The 20,988-nt window shown below is 43.1% G+C and overlaps 1 protein-coding gene across 3 annotated transcripts in view; it reads right to left on the bottom strand.

Annotated features, from left to right (window-relative positions):
• Window positions 1-20,988, bottom strand: part of Adamts12 (ADAM metallopeptidase with thrombospondin type 1 motif 12) — a 252,692-nt gene that overhangs the window by 139,377 nt on the left and 92,327 nt on the right. For all 3 annotated transcript variants that reach the window (XM_087896951.1, XM_087896950.1, XM_085676631.2), the window contains exon 3: window positions 18,947-19,082. In XM_087896951.1, coding sequence (XP_087753077.1) covers window positions 18,947-19,082 — 136 coding nt within the window. The remainder of the gene's footprint in view (window positions 1-18,946; window positions 19,083-20,988) is intronic.

Genomic DNA, 20,988 nt, shown 5'->3' with positions numbered 1-20,988 from the left:
GACTGGGAGTTCAAAGCAGCACAAGAAGTGTGGAGTCTATGAGACCCTGAGACCTGGGGCAGGGGGGAAATAATTGGCACCTGTCAATGTCTCATGAGCTACAGTTCCTGTAAGCCCAGGGGACTGATGGAACCGTGTGTGCATCAGTCTCTCCACCTCCTCCTTCCCTACGTTCCCCCTCATTTGAAGATTGCATTTCAGACGGTAAAGATGGAGGACAGAGGAACACTGCCTGGCTCCTTCAGATGTGATGTGAGAAAGACAGGCACCTTTACTGGCCAGAGTTGCTGGGATTTTGGTAGTGATCTATGGCTGTTTTTGCTCTGCCTCCCCCAGAGCCTGAGACATGGAGCTGGACTCAGCATTCCTAGAACACAATTCCCTTTTTAATGGTCGATAGTCTGATTGTGGTCTGCTCTGGTGGACTCCAGTGTGAAAGCCTGGAGGTGGTCGGCGTCTTCTGAATTCAGAGGTAGGGACTAAAGGCGAGTGATAAGACTCAGGCAAACGTTGCAAAGAAGAAACCTTACAACATCAAATAACGTTCTATTACACAAGATCTTTTCTGAACAATGAATGCACGGAGACTTTGGAAAGTACCTTGTTGGTGAGTCAGATATTAGGCCTAAGCATCACAACACTATCTAGTTGTAGGAACTCCCATTACTAAGCCCGAGCTGTGGGTATAACTGGTAATTCTCCTATTAATGGTCGGTGTCATATGTTAACGCTATGGTTATGTGTATGTTTGGAGGGACAATCAATGTTATCACATAAAGGCTGACTCGTAGTGTGAGTACATATGCCTGAATTAAACCTATGGCAAGTTCAAGAATGGCTAACAGAAGTGTAATGACGGTGGTTGAAGCAGGTGTGGCACTTATTGATATTAAGCTGATGGAGCCCTCCCAACTAAATGCATAAGCAGATGGCTGAATTTTCCTGTAGTTATGGATTTTAAGACCATTTTTATTCTATTCTTTTTCAGAGTTAAGGTTTCAATGTCTTAAATATACTATTTAGGAATTTCATAATGCATATATTGAATTTTAATCAAGTTAATCCCTATCCTGAATCCTCCAACACTTCCCATATGCCCCACCACCACCACCACCACCATTTTCCCTCCAAACCTCACGTGCTCTTTTTAAACTCACTGAGGGCTACTTAATGCTGCCAGTATCTGCACATGGAGAGTCACTGGAGCATGGGCAGTCTATCAGGACTGTATCCCTGAAGAAGCTGGCATTCTCCCTCGCCCAGGAGTCCTCGGGTGCCAGTAACTCCTCACTTAGGGTTGAGACCTCACAAGCCCCTCCCTATTCACACTGGGATTTTGACTGGTTTGATGTTTATCGGTTCTTCTGCATGTAGTCATAGACAGTTTACACATCCAACAGCCCTGTCAGAGCAGGAAACACTATTTCACCATAGTTCCATTGAGATTGTTTTATAATATGAGATCCATTCATACCATGAAACCTGAAGTAGGAAACAGAGAAACCTGAAAAAGCTCCAGCTACTGGGGAGACTGAGGGGGACAGGGGCTTGTGGCCAATTTTTCCTTTCAGCTGCTGCACACAAAAGTCAATAAGCCTCCATTATTTCTTTATACCAGATAAAACTGGGAATAGATATAAATTTCTAATGCTATTTTAAATATTCCAGACCAAACAAAAGTGTAAGAGCTGAACTTTCTGCCATGCGTCACTGGAAGCCATGTCTGGGGACCTCATAAAGAGTTTAGTTATCACAGCTGGGCACTTGTTTATCAAAACTTATTTTTAGCCCTTTGCTTTGCTGAGGCCACCAAAACAGAGCCACCATAGTATCAAAAACTGTTTGCCACCCAAACCATTTCCACACTTAGAACCTTGACATCACCTAGTCCAGGTTAAAGCCCCATCACTACCTCCCAACTCTATTATGGAATGCTTCTGAGATCCACTGACCACCATGTTCTCTCTCGTGGCAGCACATCTTATCAGCTCAACTTTATTTGGTCAGTGTGCATTCTTGCTGTCCTTTGGAGGGGCTAATGACTGGCACCCCGGAAACAGTTGTGGCTGTGTTCCTATGGAAACCCTGCCTTTAACACCAAGAGCCAGAAGCCTCTAAAGCAGTGGTTCTCAGCCTGTGAGTTATGATTCTTCCACAGGGTCACATACCAGATATCCTGCATATCAGATATTTACAGTATGATTCACCACAGTAGCAAAATTACAGTTATGAGGTAGCAACAAAAATAACACGAGGAACTGTATAAAGGGTTGGAGCATTGGGAAGACTGAGAATCATGGCTCTAAAGCTTCATTCACTTTACCAATTCAACCTTCAAATCCACCCTCGGGTCTTTCTAATTCATCCTCTCTGTGGCCTGACTCTTTAGATACAGTTTCTTGTTCCGCAGTGGTTTAAGGCCAAATATTTATTAAAAGCTGTTCATGCAAGACTTATCCCTTTTTCCTCTGACTTATCTCCAAAGAAATTCTCTCATTATATGGAAATGTCATGTACAATGTCAAATTTCTGCCTCCCCAGAGCTGAGAGACTCTCTGAAATGCATATAGTTTTGGTTTATAAGCTTGCCAAACTGGAGGAAGAAGGAGAGGTGGCAGAGGAGAGTCATTAAGAAGTGTCTAAATGTACACATGTCAACCAAACAACAGAGTCAGGGACAGGTGCAAGTTAGAGTCCCCAAGGAAGGAGGCCCACAGCTGTAGCCATGAATGACTTTGCCAGATGGGTCACTGAACAAGGCCGGCTTTGTCAAGTTTGCCAAAACTGTTAGAGCTCACTTTGAGCACACCCTTAGGAACAGCCTTTCTGAGAGTGGGCTTGAGGAGCAACAGCAGCAGCTTCCCCTGGGACCTTATTAGAAATACAAATTCTTGTGTTCCTCTCCAGACCTACGGAACCAGACACTGCAGTGGTGGTGATGGGGGAGAACGCCTGGAAGCACATGTTTTAACAAGCTCTCTGTGGGACGCTGATACATGCGCAAGTTCAAGGACCACTGCTGCTTTAGAAAACACACCCTTCAGTCTCTTACTTTGCAGATGAGGAAACAACACAAGCACAGACAGTTTGGGCCACTTGCTCTGACCACACAGCTCATAAGTGTCAGGGAGAGGCTTTGAACATGAATCCAGTGTCCTAGTATAGGTGACGTTCAACTCTGTGACCCAAGACTTGACTGGGAAGCAGCCTGGAGTGCACAGGGGTCAGTGGGAAGCATCCAGAGGGAAGCACCTGTGGGCAGGGGTAGGTAGGAAGGGGAAGTAAGTATGCCTGGAACTTCCGGGCACCCATACTTCATGAGCTCACCGTCCCATTCACACCACAGACATTCTGGGGGAGATGAGGGCAGAGGACTACAGATACGGGCTCCTTTGATGGCTGACTCACTACTCTATAATCCAGAGACAGACAGAGTGTCTTGTAAACTGAATATCGATGAACAAAATCAAGTATCTGTGTCTATTCCAGTCTCCTGATGAGATAAGAGGGTCTCTGAATGAATGGTGTCCTTCAGGTTCACACTCAACCCTTGACCTTGAGGGAGGTTACCCAACAAATGTCTGCAGCCAAAGCCACAGCTTCACGACTGATGATCCCCTTATACTTTCCAAAGAAAGAAAATTAGGCTGAACAAAAATTGGCTCCAAGCCCTGGTGTGACCCTGAAGTGCACAGGTGGCAATTAAGTGACTGTGGGACATTTCATCTCTCTCCCAGGACAGCCCTGAGACGGTGCCATCCCCCCAGAAGAGACTGGATGTCTTCGCTGCTGCAGATCCTCTATGGCAGGGGACTTACTCCCACAGACAGGTTTCCTACACAGCAGAGTCCAGGTGAAAACCCACAGACAGAGAGAAGCAGAAGGCAGAGAAGAGCAAAAGCAGAACAAAGTGCTCACTGTGGGAAGGGTACCCAGCAGTAGCCTAGAAAAGAGGCCCCTGCGGGTACCATGTGCCTTGGGATAAGACCGGAGACCCTAGACTTCAGGGACAGTTACGAACCCCTCCTGTCTGCCAGTCCCGACTTCTGCCCTGACCCGCCTTCGTGATTCTCACACGTTCACAAAGCCTCTGACTGGTGGCCTTTATCATCTCCGTGTCAGTTCTCTTGTCACAGTGTGTGGTGAGTCAACGTGTCCGGGAACCTCTCTGCCAAGTCAGTCTGCCCTTTAAATCTCCCTTCTCACAGAGGGAGCCTGCGCCCCTGCTGTTAGATTCAGCTCTGAAGTCTCTCCTAAAACCAACCTGTTGTCACCTCAGGCTGTGAAAGGCCAGTTCTTCCCTGTGGAGGGCTTCCACAGGATGCAAGAGGAAAAGGCTGATCAGAACAGGAACTGGAAAGATTTCTGCATCATCTGTGATTGAAAATATCGCTAAAGACGTTCGTGGCGATTTCACTTATAACGTATCACACTACAAGGTAGCATGCATGCTATGCCTCTGTGTATGCATACGAACATAATACATAAGTGAATGTACCTGATATGTGTGTACGTTATGCAGAGAACAGGTGAGCATTGAGAATAAATGCGAAGAACCTCAGTTCTGTATGAAAGGTTATACGAGTAATTCATATTCTTTGTACGTGTATGGTATTTCCAAATGTTATGTCATGCGAACTGCCAAGAGGATGCACAGTACAATTGTTAAAGCATTGGTCTACACATACAGCAAACCATGAGCCAGGCAGGACCTAGCCAGGGAGATTTGGGAACTTCATTGGAGAAACACGGGGACAGGCTTTGGTTAAGTGAACCAACAAGCCACATAGAGAAATTACTTTTCTTATTTGATCTGCCCTGTTAGAAAATTGGTAGTTATATTTTGTTATTTGTTTAAATCTGGTTGGTTAAGTTTAGGTTCTGTTTTGCTCTAATACAAGCATCTATGAGAAGTGACTCCCATTGAATTTCACTTCTGTTTTCAATGTAAACAATATGGAAGGTTTTCTTTCCGAGGCGTAGCTGGCTTTTTCTCTTTGCTCTAACTAGAACAGGCCCTAATCTGGTTTGTACTGGTGTAGCAGGCTCCCGAGAGTTGGCAATTTGTAAAAATTATACATTTATTTCTTACTGTTCTGGAATTTACAAGACCAGAGCACAAGGAGCACACTGGAAAGGTCTTCTCTGCTGGACCACCACCCCAACACCCCCAGATCAAAAGGCGAAAGGGCAAGAGGTGAGGCTCGCAGCCTCATGCCCTATCCTGATCAATACACAGGTGAGAGTGGATCCCTGCTGACTTTATACACTTCCTTCCATTAGGTCCCGCTTCCCGAAACTGCTGCTTAGGGATTAGATGTCCAGCCTATGTTTTTGGGTCAACACGTTCAAATCATAACAGTAGGGAAAGAGTTGAAGAGAAAAATCACTTTCAGCCCTGGACCACAGAGGGTAAAGAAAATGCCCAGTAGGAATCAGAATCAGGTGTGGTGTGAAGACTCAGAAGCAGGAATGTCTGGGGCACCAGGGAGCAAGACAGGAAGATGGTGCCTATTGGAGCATGGAGAGGTAGCTCCAAATTCCCATTAAAAAAAAGAAAAACTGGTAATGTTTCAGGCCTTAGAGCAATAAAGATCAAGGCCAATGTGAGTGTATGGATTATGAGCCCCTGGGAAAGAAAGTAGGTCTTTAATAATACATTTAAATATTCAAATGTGGTAGTTAATTTTGATTGTCATCTTCATAGGACCCAGTGTCACATGGGAGGCCAACCTCTGGGCAAGTCTGCGAGTTTCTAGATTCCTTTGAGGTGAAAAAACTAACTCTGAAAGTGGGTGACAATATTCCATGGGCTGACATCCTAGACTGAAGAAGGAAAATAGGCTAAACTGAAGTGTTTACTGATCCCTGCTTCTTCATTGTGACCACAAGGTGACCAGCTGCCTCATGTTCCTGCTGCCATCTTTCCCTCACAGTAGAGTAGATAGTAAAAGCCATGGCCACATACAAAGCACAGAGGCTACTCCTATCTTATTCCGTAATCCCAATCTTGAGCCATATGTGTTTAGACATGGTCCTTCCCCTCCCTCATCCAATAATCCTGCCCTCCGTCCAGATGTGTTTAGACGTAGTCCTTCCCCTCCCTCATTCCACAATCCTGACCTTCATCCAGATGTGTTTAGACGTGGTCCTTCCCCTCCCTCATTCCACAATCCTGACCTTCATCCAGATGTGTTTAGACGTGGTTCTTCTCAAGTGCCTCAGAAAGATATGCAAGATACTGAAGCAGGGTGGCCCACCACAGGAAAGAAAATACTAGAATGCTATAGGCTGCAACATAGAGTTTGTAGTGACTCAGCCCTTTGTCATTTTTTATAGTGTAAATTTGGGCAATTTATTTAACTTCTCTAAGCCTTGGTTTTCTTAGCTGCAAAATGGTGATAATAATAGTGTCTACCTATAAGGTAGCTATGCATCCTACTTAAGAGATTTAGTGGATGTAGCAAGCCAGGTACAGAGGACAGAGGAGAGATTCAAAGACTGATAAGTACCTAGACAAAAAAAAAAAGCAAAACCAAAACAAATAAACAAGCAAAAAACCCCTGACAATTGACCTAGAATAGACTCAACTCAACCAGTGGACATGGCTGTGGTGCCCTTGGGTCTTTACACTGCAGGCAAAAACCAACATGATCATGCACTGTAGAAGTCCAGTTGGCTTTGCCATTGGCAGCTAGCATCCTTGTGAGCAAGTCCAGGCTTGAGAAATATCCTGAAGGAGTCTGGCTGAAGGAGGACCCCAGGGCTATCTAATGAACCAAGCCCAGTTTCTATGGCAGCATCTCTAATGTCTTCCTGAGCTTGAGACTTTGCTGTAAAATGTCTCTGTTCCTCCTAAGACTTACTACTTGTGGCTTCTCCTAAGTTCTAGCTGACTGTAAACTTCACTAGAAATTTTTTAATTAATACATGGTAATGTTAAATATGTGTAGGTTCTATTTCAACGTATGTATACAGTGTGCAGTTAACAAATCAGCGTAATCTATACTTCCACTTGTGTGGGACGGTTGCAATCCACTCTGATAGTTATGTTTAAACATACAAATTCCTAACTAGAGTGACCCTTGCCGTTCTATAAAAGTCATAGTATATAGAATGCACTCTTTCTTCCTAACTGTATTTTTGCAGCATTTAGCCAATATTCATTTTATATGGTTCCCCAAACCGCTTTTTAATAACAATAACAAATCTGAAATAACAATAGCTCCTGTGCATTGCAGATTTATTTAATGTGTTTTTACTATTTTAGTTCTTTAATTCTCACAAACCTTTAGTGATAAGAAACTCAAACACAGAGAGGGAAGTGCTTTTCCCCCAGGCCTATTTTTGCTAATGAATAATGGATGAAATGATTAGACTATGTGTCTAGTTCATTGGCTCTTAAAACTTCAGCATGCAATGCAAGTGTTGAGAGAATTACTTAAAACACAATTCTAGAAGCCACTTCCAGGGTTTTTGATTGGGTGTACCGGGGATGGATGTGTCTTGAAGATCTGCTCTCAAGTGGTTGCTGGCGTCTTTGGACAAGGGACCACATCTGAACAACCAATGGTTTAGTCTAGGACTCAGAAAGCTTGTTGTTAATAAGTAATAAACATTTATTTTTTTCTCTCTTTAGGCTCTGCAGACTGAGTGGCAAAATTGATAGTATATACTCATGCAACAAGTTAAAGGGGAGCTGTCTAGTCACTGATCTAGCGCTGTGAAGAAACGCCATGGCCATAGCAAGAAGAAAGCACCACAGAAAGAAACAGGAGTAAGAAGGCAGTCTCTATCCAAGGCCGTCAAGCTAGTATGGCTTTGAAGCTGTTTGCTTCCACTGCTAAGCCCTCGAGTCAAGCTACAGTGGACTTGGGTACACTCACGCAATTAGAGGTCCTTTGAGATCTGAAAAGAGCATCGCAGAAGTTACATCTCAGTCTGGGAACTAGTGGAAGTTGTGTATAATGGGTCCCTTTCAGTTTTGAAAATGGTCTTGTCCCTTTTGGAAGATGCCAATTCTGTTGTGCTACATATGAGCAGTGTTCTCAAAGCCTGAATCATGAGGAAAAACAAAAATCAAACAAACAAAAAACAAAACAAAAAAAACCAAACTTCTGTTCTGTCTCTAGCAGACCTGTTCTTTGATCTTTTTGGTACTAAAGTTGAAAGATGAAAATCTCTTCAGCCCAGGGGCTAGGGCAAGATTTAGCCTCCCTTTCTCCGAAGCAGATAGTGGCTTTCCATTTGAGCTGTTTCCAGAGAGCCCGGTGTGCAACTTAAAAGGTACTTGGGTGCCTGTTGTACATGACCTGGACTTGGAACTAAAGAGAGCTAAAGCATGAGAGAGCAAAGGAGAGAACTTCCGCTTCCCACCTCTCAAGTCTTCGGTAGTCTGCCCTGCCTTTTAGTTCTAGATGGTCCTGAATTCCAGATGTATTCATCAAAATCCTGCATTCATGTCACCCACACACTAATTAACATTAAGGAAACCTGCTAGGCGGTCAGTTTTACTTCGCATGCTCTTGGAATCAAGAAACATAAAGCCAAATCCCGGGGCGCTAAGGGCTGCCGATCCAGTTAGGAAGAGCTACTCAAAAAGGTTCTAGAGGAGCTGGCAACAAGGGACAGAGTGGGGAGGAGGGAGCTCCCTGACAATAGGGCCTCTGCTCCTTTCTCTTGTCTGTTCAGCAGCAGCAAATCTGGAACAGCTGCAGGCCAGCCTGACGGCTGCTGGTAGGTTGACATTGGCATTTGTAGTAACACAATTCTTCAGCCAGGGAAAGCCTTTCTTTTTGAGAGATTTGAACTCTCTCTGCCCTGTGAGATTAAACAAAGAACTCCTGTGTCAACTGGGAGAACACATGAGGCTCTCAACATGATGCATTTAAACAGAATGGAAAGAAGTCCCATAAAACCCAGAATCATCACGGCTAAGCTAGCCTCCTTTGCCTGTGGGAACCACTGGTGTGGGATATGATATGCTTTTAAAACAGGCACACCCTCCACATCAGAATGCAGAGAGGAATGCACATATACCACATATATTTAAATTTAAACATATAAATGCACACAACAGGCATGGGTGTACACCCCTCATATCAACACACAAACACACATGTCACACTAGAATGAGCAAAGAATATCAAGACTTTGTTTCTAGTCACTGCAGAGTAAAACCAGAAAGTCATGATTTATCACACTCAAGAGGATCTACCTTTCTACCCTTTCATATTGAAAATGAAAAATGAAATTTATGCCCTGGCAATGTTAAAGCATGTGTGGGCAGCCCGTATAAGGTGGTTCTGTTGAACTTGACCATTTTGGGTTTCATGGTCTAAGTTGAAAGTTGATGAGGACAACTAACTAGGTCTCTTCCTCAGGAGGGTGCCATATCTCATTACAGACGGTTATGACCCTCCATGTGATTGCTGGGAATAGAACTCAGGACCTTTGGAAGAGCTGGCAGTGCTCTTAACCACAGAGCCATGTCTCCAGCCCACCCTTTTATATTACTGATGAGGAAATGGAGGCCAAGCTTTATATCACTCGCCTTACCAGAGAATGGCGGAGGTGGCACCAGGCGTAGTGCTCACAATTTCCAGTCCATTCGTCTAAAAGAGGAAAATCTAAATGCGCATCTCTCTAGAGATAAAAGACTATATCTGATTATTTATATGACTAATAATAAGAGTTGTTATCTAAGGCTAATTACATAATCATCTCAGACATATTTTTACTATGTATTAAATATACTGTAGTATGATGGTTGGCTTGTTGGGGTATCTGTTCCCGCCCAGTACCCCACAGCCAGCAAGTCCCAGAGAAAATCAATCACACAGAGATCTCTATAAGTTATAAAGCTGATTGGCCCATTAGGTCAGGCTACTTATTAGTTCTTATAAATTATGTTAGCCCATTATCCTTATCTACGTTAGCCACACGGCTCAGTACCTTTCTCAGCTGAGCAGCTTACATCTTTCCTCTCCGGTGGTCTGGGCAGAACTGGCAGAGGAAACTTCCTGCTTCCCAGAATTCTCCTGTTCTCATTGCATCACCTCTAATTCCTGTCTGGTTTTCCCGCCTATACTTCCTGCCTGGCCAATCAGCGTTTTATTAAAGTACATGATTGACAGAATACAGATAATTTTCCCGCACCAATATACTTGTGTTTTTTTTTTTTTTCAAGAATAGGATTATGGTTCAAAGCCAGCATACAGTTCTCAAAACGGTGCAAACCAAAAGAACGAGGCCTGGCCAGGGCAGAAAAGTCGACTGTTCCTTCCTGCTATAAGCCACCACTCTCCAGCCAACAGAAGGATAGTCCTCAGAGCAATTCTTACTCTGACCCGGAACATATCTTAACAGGACATAGGAGAGAAGCATACCTAATAACCTGCGACATCATCCTGGGACCTCTTAAAATGATGCCTGCTGTACTGTGCTCTAAGACACTGAAGGGCATGTGTTCAGTCTTGACCATCTGCACACATGTGTCCTGGGAGCACAGAAGAATGATGATACACGACGGACTGCCTATCCGTGAGACCTTATCATTGTCCCAGAGAGCTATCCAGATCAAAGCAGAGAGGAAGAGGCCAGGAGGAACGGAGGAGCCAAAGGGTCAGGGAGAAAGTGCTTGCAACTCTGGCCTGGGAGAGCGAGGGGGAGGCAAGAGTGGCAAAGTTGACTCTCTGGGTGTATGGCAAACTATTATTTGAGCTATAAACAGGAAAATTCTCCAAATGATGAAAAATTCTGCAGATATGATCTTGGGCAAAATGACTTCCTTAAAACCAATGCTCTCTTTGCACAGGGTCAGTGTCAGGAGAGGACCCCATTAGTATGTAATCCTTGCTCTACACACCCATAGCATGTCACAATGTTGGAGGTGTGATTTTTTTACATTTTTTTCTCCATTCTTTTCTCAGTTATTGACAAGTCTGCCAGGGCAGGGTTCTACTGGGCACACTCAGAATTCTTTGTTTCTAGCTAAATTCACATTTCTTGAAGGAAGGAAAGTCAATCAATGATATATATATACAAGTAAAACTGTTCTAGAACTTTCTAAGCTTTGGCATGTTGGTCCAGACAGTTCCCTAAGGATCCATTCCTTTGTTTTTGTAGAGGAAGATTGGAGCATAAAGTAAATTGGTAACTTTCCTAAATACTTTACCTCAAATGTAACAAGGAAACTTTCCTCCCTCTGAAGAGTTTCGTGGTGGATTCATGAGACTTCCTACTGCTCCCCAGAATGGGATTGTGTGGGAGTGGAAACACTTGTTTCCTCAAACACTGTCATTAATCAAACTGTGGGACAAGCACACAGCCAACACTAATTTCTGCCAAGAGACCACTTTTTCCTTGACTCAGGGACCCAGAGTGATCGCGTAATGTTTGGCCCCAGCTCAGGTATGATCTCTCTATTCACACCTGCAGCATCCCACTGCACACACAAACCCACCAGTCATCTGGCGAGCAAACGTATCAAAGACACAAACATTAAGTGGGAGACCATACTCGGAGTACAATGATGTATCCCATGGTGGAAATCAAATACAAGCTCAGAGGAATAATCGTTAATACAGTATGATTTATCTACCCATTCCCTCATTCGTCTAGCATTTACCAGGTACTTAGAAGGGCAGGTTTTGTCCCATGGCTGACAATAAGGCAGAGGACAAAAATCAAAGTAGTGTTCTCCCGTGCCAAACTAAATTCTAGATATCAGAAGGCCACAAGATCAAAAGCACTGGATTATAACTAGAAATAGTAGTTATAATATTTTTAATATAATAATTATAATAAATTATAATAGAAATAGTAAATAATCAAGTGTTCACAAAGAGATGGAGGCAACACTATCTTGGGTGGTGATCAAGGAAGCCTTCTCTGGCTGGGTGGTTTTGAGAAGGGGCCTGGGTAGCATAAGAGTCTGCAGGAAGGATTTTCCAAAGCAGACAAAGCCGCCTAGTACAAGATGAACACTTCGGAGGCAAGGAAGGAAAGGGGGAAGCAACCGGAGCGAAGGTAGAAGTCAACCAGAGGTCTCATAATGCAGAAGATGTTGATGCAGGGTCAGCAACAGTCTCCCCAGATAATCTAGGGTAAAGAGAAATCGCAGGGGACAATATCTGAACGGGACTAGAAGCATGCCACGAAGAAAATCACAGTGGCAGATGGAGATGAGACTCTGTCCTTCTGTGGTCCACGGGAAACCGATGGCTGTGCGTATTCTAGGTTCAGAGGTCATTACCATTCTATAAGGTTGTGACCAACTGCTCAGCCATGAGGTCCCCAAGTCCAGTCCATCTTCTATTTGACACAAATAGTTTTCAAGCTAGAAGCTGAGATAGCTTCGTGGCCTGGAGCAAGTATGGTGCAGCCTCTGGCTTTCTGAGTTTTTATAGTCATGACCGTAGACTTTATTATCCTAACAAAACCACCAGAGTTACCATTCAATCTACTTATTATGAAGCAAAGTCAATAATAATATTATTATTAGCTCATTAATTAAATATTTCTCTTAGTGTTCTCATTCCTTTTGTTAATGCAAACCCAAAGTGTTTTCCCCCAAACTCCTACTAGTTCATAAAACAGATCATGTGAATGTACATGCACCTGCCATTCTACAGACTAAAAATAATTTTAAAAAAACAAAAAATAAATATAACACAGCAACTTTCCTTCACCCATGATAGCGATCCCTTAGGAGAGCAAACACATGAGCTACCCTGGATCCCTTTCCAATGAGGCTGTCAACGGCTGAAGAAATCCAAGTCAAGTGAAGAAATTTCATTGTCATACAAAGTAAACTAATTGTGCTGCCCACCGAGAACATTTAGACTAGAAACAGAATGACGGTCACTTACTGTCTTCAGCTCACAGCATATCAACTAAATCCTAACAAAAGTATAGACGTGCCCACGTATAAAGCTTTGCTCTGGTTTATCAGATTACTGATCCTATATGCTGAATAATCTAATGATCTACTGTTAAAGCCGCACTAGGTATCACCTGTTGGTATATATTTAATAGTGTCTGTGTGATGTGGGATTCCCCTCTGTCTACTGTGAATACCATTGGTTAATAAAGAAACTGTCTTGGGTCTGCACTGGGAATAGAGGTAGGTGGAGAAAACTAAGCTGAATGCTGGGAGAAAGGAGGAGGAGTTAGAGAGAAGCCATGTAGCCCCTCCTGAGACAGATGCCAGAACTTTAGCCAGTAAGCCACAGTCACATGGCGATACACAGATTAATAGAAAGGGGTTAAGTTAATAAGTAAGAATTAGCCAATAAGAAGCAAGAGCTAACTGGCCAAGCACTGATTTAATTAATACAGTTTCTGTGTGGTTATTTCAAGGCTGAGCAGCCAGGAATGAATCAAGCAGCCTCCTTCGACATCTGGGAAAATCACTTGGGAAAAAACCATAAACCCTTCCAAGTAACTCCCTGAGACTCTGATCTCTCGCACTAATGTGGGCTTGATAGCCTGGAAACTCCCCCAGTATTAAGCACCTCACAATAACACACACACACAAAAAAAAAAATCATGAAGACAAGGGAAAATTTCCAGATATCGAAAGTAGAGGACAGAAAAAAAAAACAATTTATAAACGATTCATGAGTAACACAAAAGATGCAGTATTATCTTTCATATCACCATGGCTAGATATTATCCCCAGCGCTGCTATCAAGCATTAAGTTGGGTGTCGCTGTGAAGGCATTTGCAGACATGAATAAGATCCATAATCAGTTAACTCTAAGTAAAGACAATTATCCTAAATAACCTAGTGATGTGCTCCAACAGTTGAAAGACCTCATAAATAGAGCTACAGTTTCTCAGTGGAGACATTCTACATATAGACAGCTGTTTTAGCCTGAACACAGCAGTCCCACCACGCCCTTTCTGGGTGGCCTGTTCGTAGATCAGACATTTGCAAGACTCACCCCTAACTGTTGCTAAAGTCTTTTCTGTGCAGTGAGCATCTCAAAATACATTTCCTGCTGGCTTTGTTTCTCTGGTTAAATCCTGACTGCTCCATGGCAGCAGCAGCTGAGCTGGGTCTGTTTCTGCCTACTTCTGCTCTAAGGACACGGGACATGTTTAAAGCATACATAGGTAGAAAGTGATATTAGAGACTACATGAAAAGTGAACATGAAAATACACAAATACTTGGCCATCTGGGTCATTGTTCTCAGTACAGGGAAGAAAACTATTGAGTTGCTCTATAGAGTGGTTCTCAACTCTCTTAATACCATGACCCTTTAGTTCCTTCTGTTGTGGTGACCCCCAACCATAAAATTATTTCCATTATGACTTCATACCTTCAATTTTGCTACATGTAGATTATCTATGTTTTCTGGTCATCTATTGGGACAGGCTGAGAACCACTGTTCTTGTGTGTGTCTGTCCCAAATTCAAAGTAGTTTTTGTGCAACTTTAACATGAAGCACTTCCTGTCCAGCAGACTGACAAAATCCAAAAGACAGAACACCATTAATTAGACAGGCTGCAGAACAAGAGACTGTTTCAGTCGTGCTCTCGAGCATCAGCCATGGAACGCAGTTATGGATCATCTAGTGAAGCCTTAGATCTGCATACTCTGTGTGTTTGATTTCATTCTCCTTAGTAGAATAACAAACTCACAGAACACCTGTAAGGGACGTGAAATCCCCACAAATCTACACTAGGGAACAGAGACATGAATGATCTGTGCCACACAATGATATAGAATGTCAAAACCTGGAAGCAGTTTACAAACACTGAAGGCTGGATCAGGTGTAGATGGAGGACTCAGCAGCAGAATAGATAGATAGATAGATAGATAGATAGATAGATAGATAGATAGATAGATAGACAGACAAAGAAATAAATAAACAGTGGCTGGCCGTTCTGGTACAAACAACTCACAGTAACAAAAACCCAGTCCGTGACTGAACGAGGACGTGATCCAACCAGATTCTCTGAATGTGGCCGGATTCTCTGAATGTGGCTGGCCAGGAGTCTTTCTGAAAAGCCATTGACAATGACACTGGGACTTGTTTCCTCTGCATATACTGGATTTTGGGGATCCAGTCTGTTTGGATACTTACCTTCCTGGACCTGGAGGGAGGGGGGAGGAACTTGAACTTCCCACAGGGCAGGAAACCCTGACTGCCCTTAGAGACGAAGAGGGAGGAGGAGAGGGAGTGGGGGGAGTGGGAGGGTGTTGGGAGGAGGGGCGGAAATGGAAACTTTTATAATTTAATAAAATTACTTTCAAAACAAAAAACAAAAACAAACAAACAAACAAAAAACCCAGTCCGTGTCCTAATATCCCACATTTCTTCATGATCTTGCCATGCATTATAAAGACAAGGTCAGGACTGGATGCCTACTAACTCATGTCCTTTATCCAAGCTTTCAGCTTTATACCAGAAGCTATATACTATTCACAACTGTATCCACAGAGCCCAGGGAAGCATTTGACGTAATGGAGATGCCCAGCAGACATTTATTGGATGAGCGGATGAATTGGAAAATGACTTTGCATGGCAGGGACAAGCTTAGGTGTTTCCAGCCTGGAATCCTGATGAGTTAAATCTCAGGTGCTGATCTGATCTGCCAGGATGCCTTCCTGCCAGTTGCTTGCAACCCTGTAGCCATTGTCATCTGCCCCATCTGCCTAATTACAACTTCTCCAGTTTTCCAGACATCTCCACCCAACAGGCACTCAGTGTGACCACATCTCATCAATAACCTGAAGACAAAGAAGCTCATCTTGACTGACTGAAAAAAAAAAGGATAAATCCTGCATATTTTCCATAATTTAGCATTGATTCCAGAAAGTTGATCTTAGAAAAAAATAAGAAACACAGGAGGCCACAGCAAGCAGTCAGGATATCAGACAACTCTGACATAGCAGATTAGGGAAACAATTAAAGTGATTAAGTCAAAGCAGGCCACTGTCACATTAAAATTCTGAGACAGCTGCAAAATCCCCTATACCTTTATGCGTGGGAAATAAGAATAAGCGAATTATCAAACTTTAGGGAATATGGATTCATCCATTTTTCTAACGAAGCATATTAGAAAGCCAGAACACTCTGCACGGGGCCAGGGTGCTCAGTGCTCACAGCACTAATTCAGCCTTGCTGCATCTGTTGACCTAAGTGTAAAGGGTGTTTTAATATCAGCCAAGGACACCACTGCCCACAGTTAACTCCTGCAGGGTGACATAGAATCAGACCACGATTCAGCAACACCAAGTACGTTTTTACTCTACCAAGGTTACAAAAGTCCTCATGTATCCATAGTTTGAGAATATTCATGAGCTCATTAGATATTCTCAAGTCACTTTAGCTATCATTTAAATTGTATCGTTTCACGGAACTAATACTTCTTCAATATCCAGGAAGGCTCGTTTGTTTTCTTCTTTCTATTAGTGTTACTTAGAGTATAAACTGATACACTCTGGCTTCTTCTTGGCTACAAAGTGCTATCTGTATCAGTTTCATTCCAGTGATTGACTAATCTGTTAGTTCACACACACTTGCCTGTATGTATTCTAACAGGACTGTGGGGAATATTTGATGAAGCATGATCAATACTGAAAGAAGACCTAAGAAGTACCGAAGTAGCCCCAAGCCTCGGGTGTAATAACACTGTGGCTTGTGAACTTAGCTGTTTGCTGATTCTCACCAGTCTCATGCTTTTGAGCACTGCCTCCCTTCTCCGAGCCACAGCTGCTGCCTTGCTGGAAGAAGCTTCACTGGGCACGGTCTACACCCCCAAGAGCACAGTTGATTGATTAGAGTTCAAAAGCGGAAACAAAAGTATCCTTTAGAGACCTTTAGAGTGTCCTTAGAAAAAGTCACACTAGGAAGATCATTCTAATGAAGGAGTAGCCAGGGGACACTGATAAGTGCCAAGTTTTAAGGTCTTCCTAGAAACACAATATAAAATCGTTTGACGAGTATTATACTATTGTATGATATAATCGTGACTATGATATTGTAAACCCCATTCTTTTCTTGTCTTTTCTTCTGCCTGCATGACTAAACATTTGCTATAATCAACTCATTGTTTAAAAGATTCATTTATCTTTTTTTTATTTTATGTGTATGAGTGTTTTGCATGTATATATGTGTATCACATGTAGAGGCCAGATGAGGGCATAGCATCCCCTGGCGTCAGAGGTTTGGACAGTTCTAAGCTGCCATGTGAGTGCTGGGAGTTGAATCTGGGAGCTCTACAAGAGCATCAAATACCCTACATGCTGAGCCATCTCTCCAGTCCCTCTGTGCATTTGTTGTCAGTCCAGTTCTCAACAGGGAGTCCAAGTGTTCGAGGGGGGTAAGTGAGAGTCTTTAACAACTGTCTGAAACAACCGCCCAGACAAATTCACTTATTGCCCTAGTAATTCTAGCTATGCAGGCAATCTAAACCTGGGAGTCTACCTTAAAGCCACAAAGTCACACACACACCACACAGTCTCCATTACCCGAAGCATAATAGGAATGGGGTAATTACCCAGTGATTGGGTTTCTGACAAACAGCACCCTAAATTTCACATTGAGATTATGTGGATTGGCACTTTCGGCAATCCAATCAGCCAGATGATTGGTGTCTTCCTTTCTTGTCACGCTTGCTACAAGCTTTTCACGGCAAATTATGTAATGTAGAACCCAGTTGCAATTACTTACTAGGGTTAAAGAATTAAGGCAGTCGTTTGATTTTATGCACATAACTCATTGCACATTTGAGAGTTTCCTATTGCTTACAATCACTGCTGAGACTATATGGAGCGAAGTCCTGGGAATGTTTCTACTGAGCATGCTCATGTGCCCCCTCAGCCTTCCGCTCTGACTGCAAAGCAGCTGTCCTCAGTGGCTCTGCCCAGAAGCCACTGCTTTAACTCCTTCCTCATTCCTTTCCCCTGTGAGACTGCCAGACCATTAAGACACAAAATAATACTCTTTCTTTTGTTCTTTTGGTCTTTCTGACATTGTTACCTTCTCTCTGAAGAAACAGACAAAAGAATAGCTGAAGAAATATTCTGATTTTGAGTAGCCCTTTAGACATAGGTTTTATTCCCTACACATTAAAGAAAATGTGAGTTGTGATGAAATTAGTTGGGTCAGTTTATATGTGAAAACCATTTTATTGTTTATCGTTTGAAAGTGAGAAGGATAAAATCATCCTTTTCCATTAAAATCTTTTTCCAGGCAATATATTTTGACCATGGTTTTCCCTTCCCCTAACTCCTCCAAGATCCTAACTACCAAAGGCAAGAAAGAATGGAACAGCTCAGATCATGCCTGAGAACAGGTAAGGGGACAAGGAGACAAGCAAAAAAGCAGAGGGACAGGTAGGCAGGGAGCCGGAGGACTGAGGAACAGGGGGCTGGAGGACAGGGGCCAGGAGGGCAGGAGGACAGGGGAACAGGGAGCGGGGGATAAAGGGGAAAGGTGGTAGGTAGAGGGGAGCAGACCCAGGGAGCAGGGAATATGGCTCAGCCAACATCAGACACAAAACAGTGTAGCCAGAAACATTGCTAAATTCATCATCTAATAATGAGTTGATGAGCTTTTTGGTTAATTTTCACACATCATTATCAAGCATTTGAATCTGCCTTCCATATGCAAGCTTGAAGAGCTGCCAGCTATTTGCTAATATTCTACACTAACACTAATGCAATCTCATATTGCTAATGTTTAAAAGCATTAGTTCTTCATGCTATTTCTTTCTAGGATATTCTGGAGAGGTTTTTTTTTTTTTTAATGCAAAATAGATCTGGAAAGGAAGCGGACTTTGACTTTAAGGATCCTCATGTCTCAGCCTTCTAAATATTTAGGGATTACAGTCACACCTATCAGAGCTGGCTGAAGAGGTCATGCTTACAAAAAAAAAAATAACAAAGCAGAACACTCTTTATCTGTGAAGATGCAGAAGCCACAATACCCTTTAATCCGCAGGTGGGCTCCTTTGTCTCTGGACTCCTGTACACGACGTGAGGGTGGTACCCTTCCTCCATCAGCAGATGCCTTTTAACAGGCTCGATGAAATAGTCTCCGTGTGGTAGGTGGAAAACTCCAGTCTGTAAATATATTCAATAAGAGAGTTTATATGAATCAACTCTGCAAAGAAAATTACTAAAATGAAGCATTACGTATGTAGACCTTGATAATCTCTGGAAATCCCCAAACCAGTGTTCTTACACTCTGATTCACACAAATAATTGGATCAAATGTCTTTTTAATTATAAGTGTTAAATGATTGGTCATGGATGCCTGTGAGATGCTAATGAAGATGTCCACGTGTCCACATGAGTCCAAAATGTCACATGCAGTTGCTCAGTCTCCTGGATCTTCCTTAGAACAACTGCTGGACATCTATGAGCCAGCCAATGCCGCTGCACTCCCCCAAGGAGTCCGTACCCATGCCCTCAACCCCTTGATAACAGAACATTTTTCTGTGGGCGATGATATGACCATATAGTCACCCTGTTGCTTTCCTGGATGTGTTTAATTCCTTACTCAGGCAAACAAACACACTGTTAAGTGTTTTCTCCAGCGGATAGCCCTCTGCCATGTTCCAAGCACAGAGGCTGTTCTAATTCATGGATATGGGCTCAGTTCTATAGCTCAGAATGCTGGCCCATGAGAAATTCAATTAATCTAGAAGTGCAATTCTTTCTACTCGCTTTCCCTAAGGAAAACTTCTTAGTGCCCATTTGAGGTCCTTAGCAAAGTCCTTGCCAGTCAGGCGTGGTGAAACATGCCAGTTATACTTAGCATATACTCTTATGCATGGGTTTGATGTCTTCTGGGCTACAAAACACTCAGGATTCCGATCCCATTAAGCATGAAACAAAGAGTCTACCCCTAAGTGACCTTTTTTAAAGTTTTATGCCAAAGTTATCAGAACACTAGACCCCGGAGTGAAACTGGGCTCAATCGGAACTGGTTCTCCACTTTTGATATTAGGTAAATGGTCTACTCAGTTTCTCAGATCTCAACTGAAACATGGGGATAATTACAAGTTATTGTAAAAGGCAAAAGAGTTTGCCTCTGTAGGACTTCCAGAGGCGGGGCAGGGTCTTGCCTTGCGTTATGCTCTTTCCAGACTCTGACAATGTGGTTTTACTGGAGTATTTGGGTTATAAACCTGGGGACTTGAGGGACACTGGGAAAGGCCTCCAGGTCCCAGCTCCTCACTCCACCCATCTCAGCCTAATGCCACTCAACTCCCAGACAAGACTAGTTGATCAGCCCAGGCAAACTGGAGGCAAGGTAGGCTCTTTGCAGTCGGGTGTCCCTCTAAGTTCCTCATTGTCTTCTACTGCATATCAGTGTAGACAGGAATATAGCCAGACCTCAACACTAATCCTGCAATTGGTTTTCTATTTTGATGCTAACCTCAAAATATTCTTAGTATGAAGGATGATATTGCGTAAATAGCCTACAAGATGAATTACCTCTAACCTTGGGTTTGTTTTCAGTCTGACATCTCCCAAGAGACAGGACAATTTTTTTCTCTGTAGCTTTGTCTGTGAAGAACTTGTGTGACAGAAATGACTGACAAGGCCCAGAGAACAGCAGCAAGTCACTGCAATGAGATAGTGGAAACGGGCTCCATGCATTACCGAGATTTGGTTTCATTTCTGCTGTGAATCAGAGACCAACAAGAGAGAGGAGAGCCTGCCTCTTGCTAATGAGGCTCATTGGTGTCATAGAAACACAGCAGAATCCAGGGCTCCTCAGGGAGCCTGGGCCCTGTGGTCATTGTGCACTGTTATCAACCTAATACTAATGTCCCTGAAGGAAACAATTACAAAACCACAAGGAAGGCTAATCGAGGATTCTTCAGACTCCAACTTTGGATCAAATAGTGGAGAAGAAACAAACAGAACTCCACCTGATAGCCTGGCTGTTCTAAAGCAATAGGACCAAGAATGCCTGATGGTCACACATTTTCCTAAAAGCGTTCTTACATTTGCATTC

This window comes from Myodes glareolus, chromosome 15 (assembly GCF_982192425.1).
Source record: "Myodes glareolus chromosome 15, mMyoGla1.1, whole genome shotgun sequence".
Taxonomy (NCBI): Eukaryota; Metazoa; Chordata; class Mammalia; order Rodentia; family Cricetidae; genus Myodes; species Myodes glareolus.
This window is presented reverse-complemented; position numbering and strand designations above follow the sequence as displayed.